Source organism: Carya illinoinensis, chromosome 3 (assembly GCF_018687715.1).
Source record: "Carya illinoinensis cultivar Pawnee chromosome 3, C.illinoinensisPawnee_v1, whole genome shotgun sequence".
NCBI lineage: Eukaryota > Viridiplantae > Streptophyta > Magnoliopsida > Fagales > Juglandaceae > Carya > Carya illinoinensis.
In genome coordinates this window covers 9,226,458-9,241,035 of record NC_056754.1, presented here as the reverse complement: position 1 = coordinate 9,241,035, position 14,578 = coordinate 9,226,458, and the positions used below count along the sequence as shown (strand labels likewise).

The following is a 14,578-nucleotide window of genomic DNA, read 5'->3' as shown; positions in this document are numbered from 1 at the left end:
CCATCTCCCTATTGCTATTCCCCCTCTCCCTCGCGCAGCCAATATCTCCACCCCCTCCCTTGCATACCTAGTTCATCTCCCATCTCCCTCGCGCAGCTGATTTCCCCATCTCCTCCCTCCCTCTGAGCCCCGATTTGCCCACCACCTCCATTTCACACAAATTGATTTTTATTAAAGAATTCATGTTCACACGTCAAATTTCTCTTGATTGAGACTGAACGAAACAACTTTTTCTTTGAGATTCCACAAATTCTCAAGGAGCTGGGGTTTGCAACTTTGCCTCTCCTGGAAAGATTCACAAGGCCTTTAGGTTAGGGCTAGTTTATGGGTTCTTGCGGGATGGAGAGATTTTTGTAAAAAGGGCACAGATCGAATGGCATCATTGCATTTTTACCAAACAAAAATGCGCACAAGACGTTTGGTCACCTGTGTTGGGTCTGCATATATCTTGGATGAAGATCAAAGGGGGTTCATCGTGACCATTTTGCTAAGGAAGAGAGAAAGGAAAGCTATGATTCAAGGATAGGTTTCACTGTTGTTCTTGTCAATGTAGTTTCCATCAAGCTACAATATAGAGACAACAAGGGATAAAAATTCTTAGCTAAGTTGTATATAATAATGACTATTTGGTAATGTGGTCTTATCCGAGAATGAAATTGTGATAAAAATTTTGCGTTTTATCTTTGTTACCAAACCCAACATTAATGGTAGTGATTTTTCTTTGAGTCATTATATCAATACCTGTCTACTTTACTGCGCAACTAATATGATCACAAGTAGTACTGTAAAGGAAGGATGTATACATCACGTATTGAATGCTTCGTGTTGCTCCAATTTTTGCATCTATGATTCTATCTCACTTTCTTTGATACCAACTATATTCACTTAAAAATGTATTGTGCACATATTCGAAAAACCACATGATAATTTTTTAGGTATTATATTATTAGAAACTATACTCAACAAACTTATAAAACATTAATGTTTAGTATAAGTTTAATAACTGTATATAGAATTTTTGTCTTTCAATATAATATGAAGTGTATAACCTTTCTTTTCATTTAGAAAATGCTTCAAAAGGTTAGAAGGTACTCAATAAAGTATCAAATATAGAATGAAGAAATTAAGAGTCTTTTGGACTAAATGACACAAGGCCTTGTCTTTAAATAGAAAAATCATGTTCGAATCTCATTTCTGTATAGAAAAAATATGTATACGATGAAGAAAACCATAAAAGTATCCAATTGTTTATTTTCACATACTTCCCTAAACCAAATGATATGATTACAATATAATTAGCATTATTCTTTCACAAATTAGTGCAAGAATTTTATACTCTTCATATAATGTGATATCGACAAGCCATCCGTGAAAGCCCGCGAAAATTCTGTCTAAAAACCTCCATGAATGTTGCATTGTTTGTTCATCTATTCATCCTACGATTACAGTTCAAAGTTGGCAGAAGATTCCTCATCCCTGCATTGTTCATTTGTTTGTTCATCTATTTTACATTTATTTATTTACAAAATTCTACAACTAAAAAACAGACACCGAATTTAAGGAAAATCCGTTGCCACGCGTGTCCAAAGTATGTGTAAGATTGCCCTCGCAAACTAAATTCGTGAATAATAATTAAAAAATAATAAATAATTTATAAATAATTTTAGATGGATCACCTCACTAACTAAACTTGATGCTAGTTCTGTTCATCCGTCATCGTCATTCGTCAATGCGTTACGGGCACACGCGCGTGGCTGTAAGCCTATGACACTAACTAAGAAAATCCAATCAAGTGGGGTCGGATAGGTTACATACGGAAACTGTTAGGTTGTTGCTTCAGCAAACCCAGGTGCCAACATTTCTCTGGAGTACTTTTCCAATATATCTAGGTTTTGCCCAAAAAGCATGGAAGTGGAGAGAATCTAGAAAATGTGAAAAAAAAAAAAAAAAAAAATCAAAGAATAACAAAAAAAATACCCATTTCTTTCCCATTCAGAAAAGAAATGTAAATAATTAAATGGGGAAGAAATGATTGCACCACAGCCATTAGCAGTTAGGTGAAGCAAAGCGCATAGAATAATGGCGGACCGCAAGTTGACAAATCGAGACGTCATTTTTGTTGCTGTTATTTTTGGAGAGGTGTCATATGGTGCTGTGGCTTTTGTGTAGAGAGGATCTCCTATATGGGCTGTGGGATCTCTATATACTCTTATCAGATTATGGCCCATCAGATCTGAATTCCTGAATATTCTTTTCTCTGGGGATGATCTAAGCTTCTTCAATGTCTGTACAGAGATACCCAGACTGTCTTATTGGTTCCATGTGTTGGTTTCCTTTGTCTGTTGGTTCACGGTCTTCCTAGGTTATTCTGGTTTGTGGCTACTTTTTGTTCTGTACTGTGGCTGTGAAGGATCATGGAGCTGGTTCGTTGTTTGTTGTTGTACAAAATTTCGTGAATTGTGGGTGATCTTTGAAAAGGGTAGAAGAGGATTTAGGTATAAATTATTATTCTCATTTATTTTTTTGTCTATACTTGGTTATGATAATTTGTTACTACTGGGTCTGATTATTCTAGAATCTTGAACATAATAATAGTTTATTCCTTTTGATTTTATGGCTGATTTTCACTTCATACAGACCTGGCCATTTTCACATTATTCATTTACTCACTACTTCAATTATTCGCTATTGATGGGGTCCATATTGTCCATTTTTGGGGTGTGGTCGACGCATTGTTAGTTGAGCTTTTTTTATTTTCTAATTAGGAATTACACTGTTCCATGAAATTTGGTTATAAGGATGACTCACATTGCGTTTTAAATGCTATCATGTCGAGTTATCAGTGAATGGTGGGTAAGAAGTGGACCACGGATCGAGCAGTTTGTTAATAGGGATTTCTTCAAATACTGAACGCTTTCTGCTGGTGCTAGTTTGATCAAGTTCTATTTTTGATTAGGTTTTTCTTAGCGGGTGCATTTCGATCTCACTAATGCAATGCCGTCTTATGGGATATAATTTAATTTTTTTTTATGTAAGTATGGGATATAAATTTGGAACATCAAGTTTGAGATAATTGGCTTTTTTGTATTTGTGGAAGATATAGAGACGGTAACAGGACATTTGGTTGAAGTTTTGTCATGGTCCATGGCGTTAGAATAAATATTGTATTCAAATGAACAAGTTTCAACATTTTGTTTTTAGTGTGTGCCCAAACTTTGCGTTGGTGCCAATGGTGTATAAGCCATTCCTACTTTTTGTATTTGAAAACTGTGAATTTGGTTCTATTCTTAGCTTCCTTGGTTTGTAAGTTGATTAGTGCTTTTTCTTGAGTTGCTTGCAGAAATGGGAGCAGAAGTGCAGTGTAAGATGTATCTGCAAGGATATTATTCCTTGAAGGATTTAGATAACAATGCTGGCAAAGGAACCTGGCCTCTACATCAGGAACAGAAAATATTGAGAAGTGGGCAGCCGCAGTACCAGGACATGTTCTTGACAAGACCAGACATACATAGATATGAGGAGTATGAGAAGGAACTACTGAGACAAACTATATTGAAGCATGAAACCATATTCAGGCATCAGGTATGCCTTTTTTGAAACCCTCTTTTGGGGGAGGGGCCGAATACATATAACCCCTCAAACTACCACAATCGCAAACACTTCAGGAACTATTAATTTTGACAATTATCTCCCAAAAACGACCAAAAACTGCAATATACCCCTTATGTTAAAAAGTTGACAAAAACACGCTTCCCTAAAATTTATAAAACTCAATAATTTGAAAAAAATATATAAATAAAATGTAAATATATTTTTTCTTTTGGGTTAGTCTTTTGTAACTCTTTTAGGTGGTACATTGCAAGGTTTTGGTAGTTTAGGGAGTTTATTGCCAAAAATGATAGTTTAGGGAGTGATTGCAACTGGGGTGGTAGTTTGAGGGGGTTTTATGTATTTTTTTTCCTTTTATTTTGAGCTATGAACTTTGACCTGCGATTACTTATAAAAAAGAAATGAAACTTTGTGATTACTCATAAAAAAGAACTGAAATTTGACCTGTGATTCTTTTTTACTAAATTCAAATATTTGTATCCATGCAATATTGTTATATATGAACTTATACAATTATATATGTGTGACTTTTTCATCTAGCTCCATGAACTCCATCGGCTTTACAAAATACAAATGGACTTGATGAATCATATCAGAAGCAAGGAACCACACAAACATCTGATGTTAGCTGGGACATTACAATCGTCAAATGTATTTCTGTCTGAAGATGACACAAAGAGGTGGCATATTGTTAGGGACCTCGGTCTAGTCCCTAAATACTATGGTTCTCTAGATCCGCTTCACCCAACTATGACCGATGAGCCTATCTTTCTTGCTTGCCTTCTTACTTGAGTCTAGACTTGAGTGATGAGATTTGGTGAATATGGATGATGAGTGTTTGTGGTTTGTGAATTGGATCTTGGTGGGATGGTATGGTGTATGGGATGATGATGGTATGGTATGGTATGATGATGGTATGGTATGGTATGATGATGGCCGAATGGTGTGATTAGGCTATGGTAGGCGCCTCTTGGGTGGTATTATGGTAATTATGGAAGTGAGGCTAGGGTTTAAGGTTTCCTAAAATATAGGAAATCCTTATGGAGGCTAGGGTTTATGGTAGGGAATATGGAGGCACTAGATCTAGTGTAGGTCTAGGGCTTTATGATGAAAGGGGTTTAGATCTATGATTATGGAAGGTATATGGATGATAATATGGTGATGGAATGATATGGAAGTGAAGGAAATATGAAGGGAATAATCTAGCAAGGCTAGGTCTACTTGGCAAAGTAGATCTAGTGTGTTGGGATGATGTGGGGCGTGTGATATAATGTTAAGTGCAAAAAGAGTAATGCAAATAACAAGTAAATAACAAGATTGAAACTCAATAATGGAAAAGAGAAACAAACTTGCTCATAGATTGATAGATGAAGCAACACCCGTCCACAAACGTCAAGGTGTTGAATCTCTATTTGGGATTCACACAGGTTGCACCCAAATAGCCCAAGTGTCAAGCACCGAAGGAGATCTCAAGAACAAATAAGCCAACCACAAAGGGAATTTGTCAAAAGATAATGAAAGATGGGACTGGGGTGGCCTTTATATAGGCTTACAATGGGAGAGTCCTAATGGTGCTTGAACAAGGAAATAAATCCTAGAAATGAATTAATTCCTAGTAACACTAGCCTAAGGAATTAATTCCTAGTTGCACTAAAACAAGGAAACAATGAAATATATAAATACTAGATGATTTTATTAAAATAATAAAATGCTGATAAAATTTTGGACGTGGGGCCCATGTGGGACCCACGGCCTGACTGGTGCTAGCCGGTGCTGAAAATGGCCAATGGCATGGGCCATGGCGCTGGCTGGCTGGTTGGTCTGGTCCGTGGGCTTGCCATGGCATGGGCCATGGCATGCTGCTGGCTCACCATGGGGGCCGACTAGGCATGTCAGTGAGTGTGTTGAGGCTTGTCCCGGGGCAACTTTTCTAGAGGGTCTAACACATATGTCCACCTTGTCCTTGATGGATTCTTGTTATGGTAGACCATCCACACTGGGTGTGCATACCTTCCGATCTCATTTTAATTCTGTGAAAGGGACAATCATGCAATCCAATTTTGGTCCTACCCAAGGCATAGTAAAGCATAAGGACCACAAACCTCTGGTACCAAAATCCATTGAGCTTCAGAGAAGGTTTTTTGACCTAGAAGTTCCAGCTGATGAATTCATCAGCAATGATGTGGAACCGCAAAGAGTTTCTGAACTTTCAGGAGTGCATGATCATCCTTCTAACAGGGTTAATGGGATTGCCTGTAAGAGGGATGGAAATTTATCTATTTGTGCTGGGGTGAGTACTAGCTATAATACTGATGCTTCTAGATCCAATATGCATTTGAGGGAAACTCCTTGAGTGGATCTGAATGAAATAACTCGGGAGGAGGATGAAATAACTTGGGAGGAGGAAGCATCTGCTTTAGCTATTACAGGCCATAAAACCAACTCCAAAGAGGAGATGAATTCATCTGCAAGTGCATATTTGAGCCTCCAATTGTTGGCAAAGGAATTTTCTCAAAATCTGCGTAATGGAGGGGATGGAGCAGAGCAATTTGCATTGTGAGAATGAATGTCAACAACAAGATCAGTTATCTTCTCCATTTGAAGCTGGTAAGAGCTTATATACCTACACTGCTTTGAGTTGGCTTCTTTTTGTTTTTGAGCAAAAATATTTGCTAAATATCTGACTTTCTAATATATATTTCACCACATGACGACAGTACAAGCTTCTTAATCCTTTTCAAATTATCAAATACATGTAATACCCTATTTTTCATTTGAACTGATAACAAAGGAACTAACTGGTTTTCTCCATCTTCATAACAACATTGACGATGGAAATAATGATATGATTGAACCAGTAATATGAGTAGAACAACATAACAAAGGAAAGTCAGAAAAATAAGGCTAAGGTACACTCAGAAAAAGGGGTCACAAAGCTTATATCTAAGAAATGATCTTCATTATTTTCCCTTGTGTGAGAAAAGGATTCTTGGGCATATTCATTTGTATTTTAGAATTGTGATTCAATGTTAACATAACTTCTCTGGCGATAATCTTCACAACTTGCATGATTACATCTTTACAAGAGTCATCAAGTTGCAAAATGCACTGAAGTTAATTTTCATCTGCATTTCAATCTCCAGCTGTTAGGGAATTTATTCAATACATAGAAGAATACTCTTCTTTGAAGAGTTATTTTATTAAGAAAATTAATTTAGTTATTGCTAAGAGTTGTATGACAGAATATTATGTTCAAGAGTATCTCATGTTTATTTTCAGTTTGATTGAAAAAACTGGGTGGATGGATTTTTTCTTATCTAAAGGTGAAGGAGGGTGAAGAAGCAAATAAACCTGTGGTGGTTCTCCTTTAAAGACGTTTTTTTTGGTGTATAAGAAGTAAAATAAATTTTGAAAACCAAACATCCACGCATGATCTTAAGACAAATGGAGCAGAAATACAGAGGCGAGCAAAAGTTACCTTGTTCCGCAAGATTATTAAATTTGGATTTATGATTTATATTGCTCCCTTTTCAGGGAAAACCAGAAGCAACACAAGTTCTTTATGTGGAATTCTTCGTCCTGACGATTTTCCTAAGCCTTGCGAATCATCACAAACTCCAAAAGTTCATGATCCAGCAACATGTTTTCCTTTTGGTCGGAGTAAGATAGAGCAACATAGAAAGAGGACAATTTTTGGTGTGGAAAACTCTGACATAAATAGAGATTCCTCCTTTGTGGCCTCCCACGCACTTGGTCTGCAGAATGCTCTAGTTCCTAAATTTGATGTGGCCAATTCCGAGTCATTTACTATTTTGCCTGGGACAAAGCCTTCAGGCAGCTCGAGGCAGCACTTGATATCAACTGAAGGAAACCTTTGCAGTAATACCTGTCCTCAATCAAATAAGAGTTCAATAACGTTGATGCAAAGCTCTGAGATGATTGGGGAGTTGCTTAAAGATAATTCTTCAAGATCTCTTCCAGATGCAAGGGCTAAAGTATCCTACCAAAATGATGTGTGCCTTGGTTCACAGTCAGAGTCCAAGGAATTAAAGGGTTGCCACCCATCTGTTTGGCTTGGGTTCCCTAATGAAATCCATGATCGTCATTTTACTTTTGGAAAATTTCAGCAACATAATCCTCAAAACTACCTTGGGGTTTCAGGCTCTATCACGGATGTGAGCTCTCCAAAAGAAGTTGATATGGATGCAGTATCTCTAAATAATCCATTTAAAGTGATTTGTCAACAAAATCTCATTTCAGTTGACTGGTCAAGGAATCGGGAGAATTCACAGGGAGCATGTTCTTGGCTAAGACCAATGCCAATTTGTAATGGAAAATATTCAAGAGAAAGGGAAGGCTTGAGTTCCTGGCAAAACCATTGTCTGCAGGTTGTCCATAGACAAGAAATGATAAAAGATCCGCCCCAAAGTTTTGTTCAGGACTCCTCATCAGCAACACATGCTGATGATAGTGAGCATGGGAAAATTGAAATAGGTGACTGCTCAATCGATCAGAAGATTCTTGGGTTTCCCATTACGGACAAGCCTCATGTATTGAATGATCTTCCTTCTCATAGCTCCCCCTCAAAACCTAGTTGTCTTGCTTCTGCCATTGATAATGGCAACCTTGTAAAATTTGGGTTATCTATGACTGATTTGGCTGATGATCCTTTGTTACCTAGATCTGGAGTGATACAAAAATTTGAGGATTGTGTTGTAGCAAAGAGATGACCGCCCTGCTTCAAGATATCAGATTGACTTGAATATTTGTGTAACTGAAGAAGAAGTTCTATTTACACCCTCTTCTCCAATTGCAACTAAGATAGACTTGGAGGTACCAGTAGTCAACGAGACAGAAATTATTATTACTCCTGTGGAAGGATCTCCAGAAAGCAAAAGTAGAGAACCTTTTGATGTGTTAAAAGATGAATCCAGGGTGCTTCATGAGGGACCTATCATGGTGGCAGCAGACGCTTTAGTTTCCATCTCATCATCTCATATGCATAATCTTCCCGGCAATGCTGCTGATAATCTTCAAGAACATGCCACTTGTCACCAGTCAGAAGCTTCACTCACTGATTCCCTTCACTGGCTTGCAGATATAATCTCTTCATATAAGGGTGATAATGAGAAAGAGACCGTAGAAGTTTCAATGGGTAAGGGCAATTCCTTTCAAGAAGAGCTTATTCATGATGGGGTTGATTACTTTGAGTTCATGACGTTAAATTTGGTTGAAGGCAGGGTAGAGGACTATTGTTGTAAGCCTCAGACTTTGGAAAACCCAAAAGATGAAAACACCTTGCCAAGAAAGCATAGGAGAGGTCAAACAAGGAGAGGGAGGCAACGCAAAGACTTCCAAAGAGATATACTTCCTAGTCTTACATCTCTTTCACGGAATGAGGTGACTGAGGACCTTCAAACAATTGAAGGGCTGATTAAGGCAACTGGCGGCACTTGGCAGTCACGTTTGGTCCACAGAAATTCTGGTATGAGTTGTAGTGGAAGGGGAAGGAGGCGTTCAGGTGTTTCTCATCCCTCTTCTATTGAAACTCCAGTTTGCTTGCGCTCGGCTCAGCAACTTAAATGTATAGAGGTGGGATTTGAGGAAAAAAGCCTAACAGGATGGGGAAAGAAGACAAGGCCCCCCCCACGACAGAGATGTCTGATTAACAGTCCTCTTCCTCTAAAATAGGTAGAGAGAATGAGGGTGCCACCGGAGGTCCATTTCTAAGCAATGGGAATTTTATTTTAGATCGTGCATGTCTTCTTAATTCAAGTTCTGCTTCTGTAATGATAAACTGAATCTGATAAGTTGAGCTTGTAACATAAGTGAAAGAAGTGTGAAAGGTTATCATTGTCTGCATAACCAATATGTTCCAGAGTTTTAGAGCTCTTCAAATATTCACTCCCTCACATATCCGAGGTTGTTCCGCGGCTTCAATTTTCCACAGAGATTACACTTAGATGTTATTTTGTGGGTGCTTATAAAGGTTCACTGCTAAATGGACCGTGGATGCTGAATATATTCTCCTAAAGTCATCAGCCTGAACAACAAACACCAGAAAGTGAGTCTGGGAAGCTCTCACTTGTAGGCAATCCACAAATGCTATCCTCGCATGCCTGTTTCTACGACCACCCTACCAAGCTTTATTTTTTATTCACGAGGACCGTAATTTATCCAAATTTCATGAAAAGGTTTTAAAAAGAGATAAACACGAATAATATTATGTTATGTGAAACTTGTTTCAATTATAAAAACATTAAAAATATATACTTTTTTATATTAATTAAAGAGGCATGCCTCCACGATAATGCCTGGGGACGTTTATCGCGCAAGGTGGGGTGTAACAAGAACCAGTTACACATGCCACAATATACATGCTAGTTTCCATCGAATGTTAGGAGCCCCTTGAACCATTTGAAACAATGAAACTTATAAAAACTTCTTCCCACATTTGAGATACTTGGAATAAGCGGCTGATTCCGAGGCAGCAAACACAATTACGCCATAGTCTTTCCCTAAATTAATTTACTCCACAGTGCACCTTCGACCGTAAACCAATTAGTCCGTAGTCTTTCCCAGAGAAACAAGGCCATCCGTGAGAGAGATGTGTGATTGAAAAATGGTAGCTTTTTCTTCTGAGATTATCTTTCTCAATACAATAAGCTCTTCCCTTAACAATTATGCAAGTTTTTATCTCTGGGTTTCGTTCACTAGCCCATTGCAACGACCCGATACTATACACCACAGCTCAAACCAAATTTTTCTTGAACACAAGTAGCAAAGAGCAACTCTCTCAATCTTGGTTCATATCTGAGAAATTTGCTTCATTCTTGGATAATTGTTCGGATGTTTTCTATCTAAGAAAACTCCATGCTTGCATTTTCGCTCATGGGCTTGGAGACAGTATTTTTTTGGGCTCTAAGCTCCTGAGTTGCTACGCAAAGTTTGACCATTTAGCTGACTCCAGATGGGTATTTGATAGAATTGTAATCAATAATCTGTCTCTCTGGAATTCAGTTCTTGTTGGGTATTTTAGGACAGGTCACTTTGATGAAGTTCTTAGACGGTATTCAAATTTGAGACAATGGAATATTGGTTTGAATAGTTCGGCCATTACATTTAGTTTGAAAAGTTGTATTGAGCTGGGAAGTTCAGAATTTGGAAGAGGGGTTCATGTGGATGCTTTCAAGTTTGGGTTAAATGGAGATAGGTTCGTGGGTTCGTCGCTTATTGGGTTGTATTGTAGACATGGAGATATTGAAGACGCATCTAGAGTGTTTGATGAAATAACTGAAAAAGATGTTGTGGCTTATACATCAATGATCACTGGGTATGCTCAGTGCAGTGATCACCGTGGATTTGAGCCTTTCTGGCTGGCTCGTTGCATGCAGAAGCAACAATTAGATCCTAATCGGGTGACTTTGGTGAGCTTACTTAAAGCTGCGGCACTATTGGAAGCTCTAGAAGAGGGTCGTTCTATCCATGCTTATGCTATAAGAAGAAGCATTGGTTGTTCTGATGAAGTCTTTGAAACTAGTCTTATGGACATGTATATCAAATGTGGGGCCCCAAGAACAGCGGCATGCATCTTTGGAAAAATGGAGTTTAAAACAGTTGGTTCTTGGAATGCAATGATTGCTGGTCATCTGCAAATGAAGCAGCCCTTGGTGGGTTTCAACCTCTTCTGTGAAATGGTGGAAGAAAACCTCCTACCTGATTTGATAACTTTAGCAAATGGGATTTTGTGTTGTGCTAACTTGAAGTATTTGCGTCAAGGAAAGAGCATTCATGGATACATAATTCGAACAGGAGTTCACCTGGATTTGGTTGCCATCACTGCCTTGGTCGATCTGTATTCTAAATGCAACAACTTAATCCAAGCCAGAGAATTGTTTGACAGCATGGAGAAAAGGGATTCTGTTTTATATAATGTGATGATGGCCGGTTATCTCCAAAATAAGTTAGCTTGTGAAGCTATAAGGACTTTTATTGAAATGGTTGGAACGGGTATTAAACCAAATATAAGTTCCATTCTGAGTGTTCTTTCTGCGTCCTCTGATCTGAAAGAAATAAAACGAGGCAGGTGTATCCATGGATACATGTTAAGACATGGGTTTGACTGGAGCACTGAAATTGTCAACCAAATCATTTCTATGTATGCAAAATGTGGTCTTATGGTCTATGCGAGGCAAGTCTTTAACAGGATAAAATATAAGGACCTGATCTCTTGGACTTCAATGATGATGGGTTATATTATTCATAGGCATGCAGATGAAGCCATTATCTTGTTCCGGCTGATGCAAAGAGAAAAACTAGAACATGACTCAGTCACTGTAATTAGTCTGCTTCAGGCATTTTCTCAGCTTTCATCTGTAAGTTTAGCAACGGAAGTTCATTGTCACTTGTATCGAGTTCACATGGACAGAGAGATACCTGTAATCAATTCTCTTATCACTACTTATGCCAAGTGTGGTAGCTTAGATATGGCCAGAGATGTGTTTGAGCACATGAGTGAGCGGTGTTTGACATCATGGAACACAATGATAGCTGCTTATGCTATGCACGGTAACTGTGTGGAGGTGCTAAAACTATTTGATCGAATGAAAGAAGAGAAGGTCGAGCCCGATGAGGTATCCTTTACGTCAATACTCACTGCTTGCAGTCATTCAGGCCTGGTGGAAGTGGGTCTGCAAGTTTTCAGGTCCATGACCGAAGAATATAATATGGTTCCATGTGAAGTACATTACAGTTGTATGGTAGACTTATTGAGCCGTGCAGGACGGCTTGAGGAAGCATCTGAAATGGTTAAGTGCCTGCCATCAAGAAAAAGTACTTCGGCACTTGGTGCTTTGCTTGCAGCTTGTAGAGTACATAGAAATACAGAAATGGGGGAGGTTATAGGGAGGCAACTGTTGGAACTGGAACCTGAGAATTCAAGCTCTTATTCTTTGGTGTCTAATTTATATGCAGAAAGTGGACAATGGGATGAAGTAGTCAGAATAAGAACCATTGTAGAGGATAAAGGCTTGAAAAAGATACGTGGGCATAGTCTGATTGAGATAGCTAGATAAGTAGTACGAGATGTGAATCCCTCCTCCTGGTAGAGATTACTTTGTTTTGAGCCGAGGCACAATATCAGTGACTCGGGTTTTGCTTGCTACGAAGTTGGTTCACACTGTAAAGTTAATCAGTACATTAAAGGAAGCTTCAGGGCATCGGCAATGATTTATGCATCTTCATATGTAAAATCACATCTTTTGAAGATTGATTTTACATATGAAGAAAAATTCCAACATTGAATTATATATTTTTTGACCAAATAATAATAAAATAATAATTTTTTTTTTCATAAATATGGAGAGTCCAATAAATTCAAGTCAAATTCCACATCAAGTCCAATAAATTCAATATACCCATATATATATATATATATATATGCAGTAACACAGAAAAATCCACACATACAATGTGATTTTTAATTTCAAACAAATTCACAACTTAATAAATTCTAAGCATGTACAAATTCAATGTTTGCAAAATATATGCCATACAAATTCAACTTCCAACCAAAAGAAACTCTATACAAATTTAAATAAATCCCATGTATCAAAAGTAACTTAATAAAAAATCCACAAAGTTGATTTTAATACAACTTGGTAGCTCCACAGCAACTCCATGGCAGCACCATTTTGCTCCACAATAACAACCACCAGCTCCATAGCAGCTCCTAATAGTTTCTATGTTATTGATAGCAACCAACAGTACAAAAAAATGATCGAATTTGGTGCAACCAGCTGTACAAAAGGACTCAAAATATGTCACCACAGTATTTACAATTTCAAAATACCCAAAATATGTAACCATGGTCAAAACTATGTACGAGATATGACCTTATTCCTTTATTCCTCAATGATCTCCATTTGAAAATTATGGAAATACTCTTGATGCACACCATTCAGCGAATCAATATCTTTGGACATAATTTCAATATCAATCTTTCTCTTTTTAAGAGTTACTAAGTTAGCCCTATCTTCTTTAGCCTTAATTTTCAAATCAAGCTTTCTCTTCTTAAGAAGTAGTAACTCAGATCTTTCATTCTCATACTTCAATTGTGATTATCTTCTCTCCATCATACAAGTCCTCCTATCATCTGTCATTTGACTTAAGACCTTCTTAATTACTAGATTTTATCTTTCGTTACATTTTCTTTCTTTCTCTTTTACTTTTTCAACTTTCTTTCTCGGAGGTCTCTCACAATCGATAGGCACATTTTCCATGTCTTCCCCTAAATGTATTGAGTTTGGAGTAATACCTGAACTTGATCAAATTTTCTTTTTTATGAGGTCCATGTGTGCTTGCCATTTCTATTGGTGCCTCAATAGATTCCAACAATGATCCATGATAAAGTTATGTTTGAGATTCTCTTGGTACAAGATTTTTACCTTATCAATCTACAAAATAGTTTCCACAATTAGTACTAATGTCATTACAAATACTTAATAATTAGAACCACAAAATATAATGTTAAGCATTATACCTTGTCATGTTCGGTTGCACTACTTGGATGCATTCCTTCAATTTGGGCTAAGCTACCACATAATTTATTGACGCATTTTTGAATGATTGACCACCAAGTAGTCAAAGAGGTTATAGACCATTCTTGACAATTAGGTTTTTTATATGTAGAGTAGTACTCATAAATTCTACTCCACATTTGTGTGAATGATTGGTCAGTCCCTCGTATGAGATCCATACTAATGTTAAGTCAAGCTTAAACGCAGATAGTATCTTCCTCTGCAGTAAATGATATACTCCGTTGGGATTTTTGTTTCCTTTTTTCCTGTTGGGGTTGTGTCTCTTGGACATCAACACTTGCATTGCCTATAGGGAGATTGTTAATATCAGCTTCACCACTTTCCAACAGTGTGGTGAAGAATGGATCATCATCAATTAAACAGTTCATCCT

The 14,578-nt window shown here is 37.6% G+C and overlaps 2 protein-coding genes across 4 annotated transcripts; both read left to right on the top strand.

Annotated features, from left to right (window-relative positions):
- The first annotated feature begins 1,786 nt into the window (after positions 1-1,786).
- LOC122303110 lies at positions 1,787-9,474 on the top strand. 3 transcript variants are annotated; one of them, XR_006240602.1, is made up of 5 exons: positions 1,787-2,495; positions 3,341-3,582; positions 4,150-6,216; positions 7,144-8,764; positions 8,850-9,474. XR_006240602.1 is itself a non-coding variant. In XM_043114678.1 (4 exons), exons 3-4 carry the CDS (start codon positions 6,135-6,137, stop codon positions 8,337-8,339), a joined length of 1,278 nt encoding a protein of 425 aa, XP_042970612.1. In that variant the 5' UTR covers positions 1,787-2,495; positions 3,341-3,582; positions 4,150-6,134; the 3' UTR covers positions 8,340-9,474. The 3 variants fall into 3 exon arrangements, 1 of the variants encoding a protein (XP_042970612.1); XR_006240601.1 differs by having other exon boundaries at positions 8,846-9,474; XM_043114678.1 differs by having other exon boundaries at positions 7,144-9,474.
- On the top strand, positions 8,566-12,683 carry LOC122304447 (pentatricopeptide repeat-containing protein At2g03380, mitochondrial-like). The gene is made up of 2 exons (XM_043116721.1): positions 8,566-9,094; positions 10,630-12,683. The coding sequence occupies exons 1-2, from the start codon at positions 8,566-8,568 to the stop codon at positions 12,681-12,683; spliced, it is 2,583 nt and encodes an 860-aa protein (XP_042972655.1).
- Positions 12,684-14,578: the final 1,895 nt, after the last annotated feature.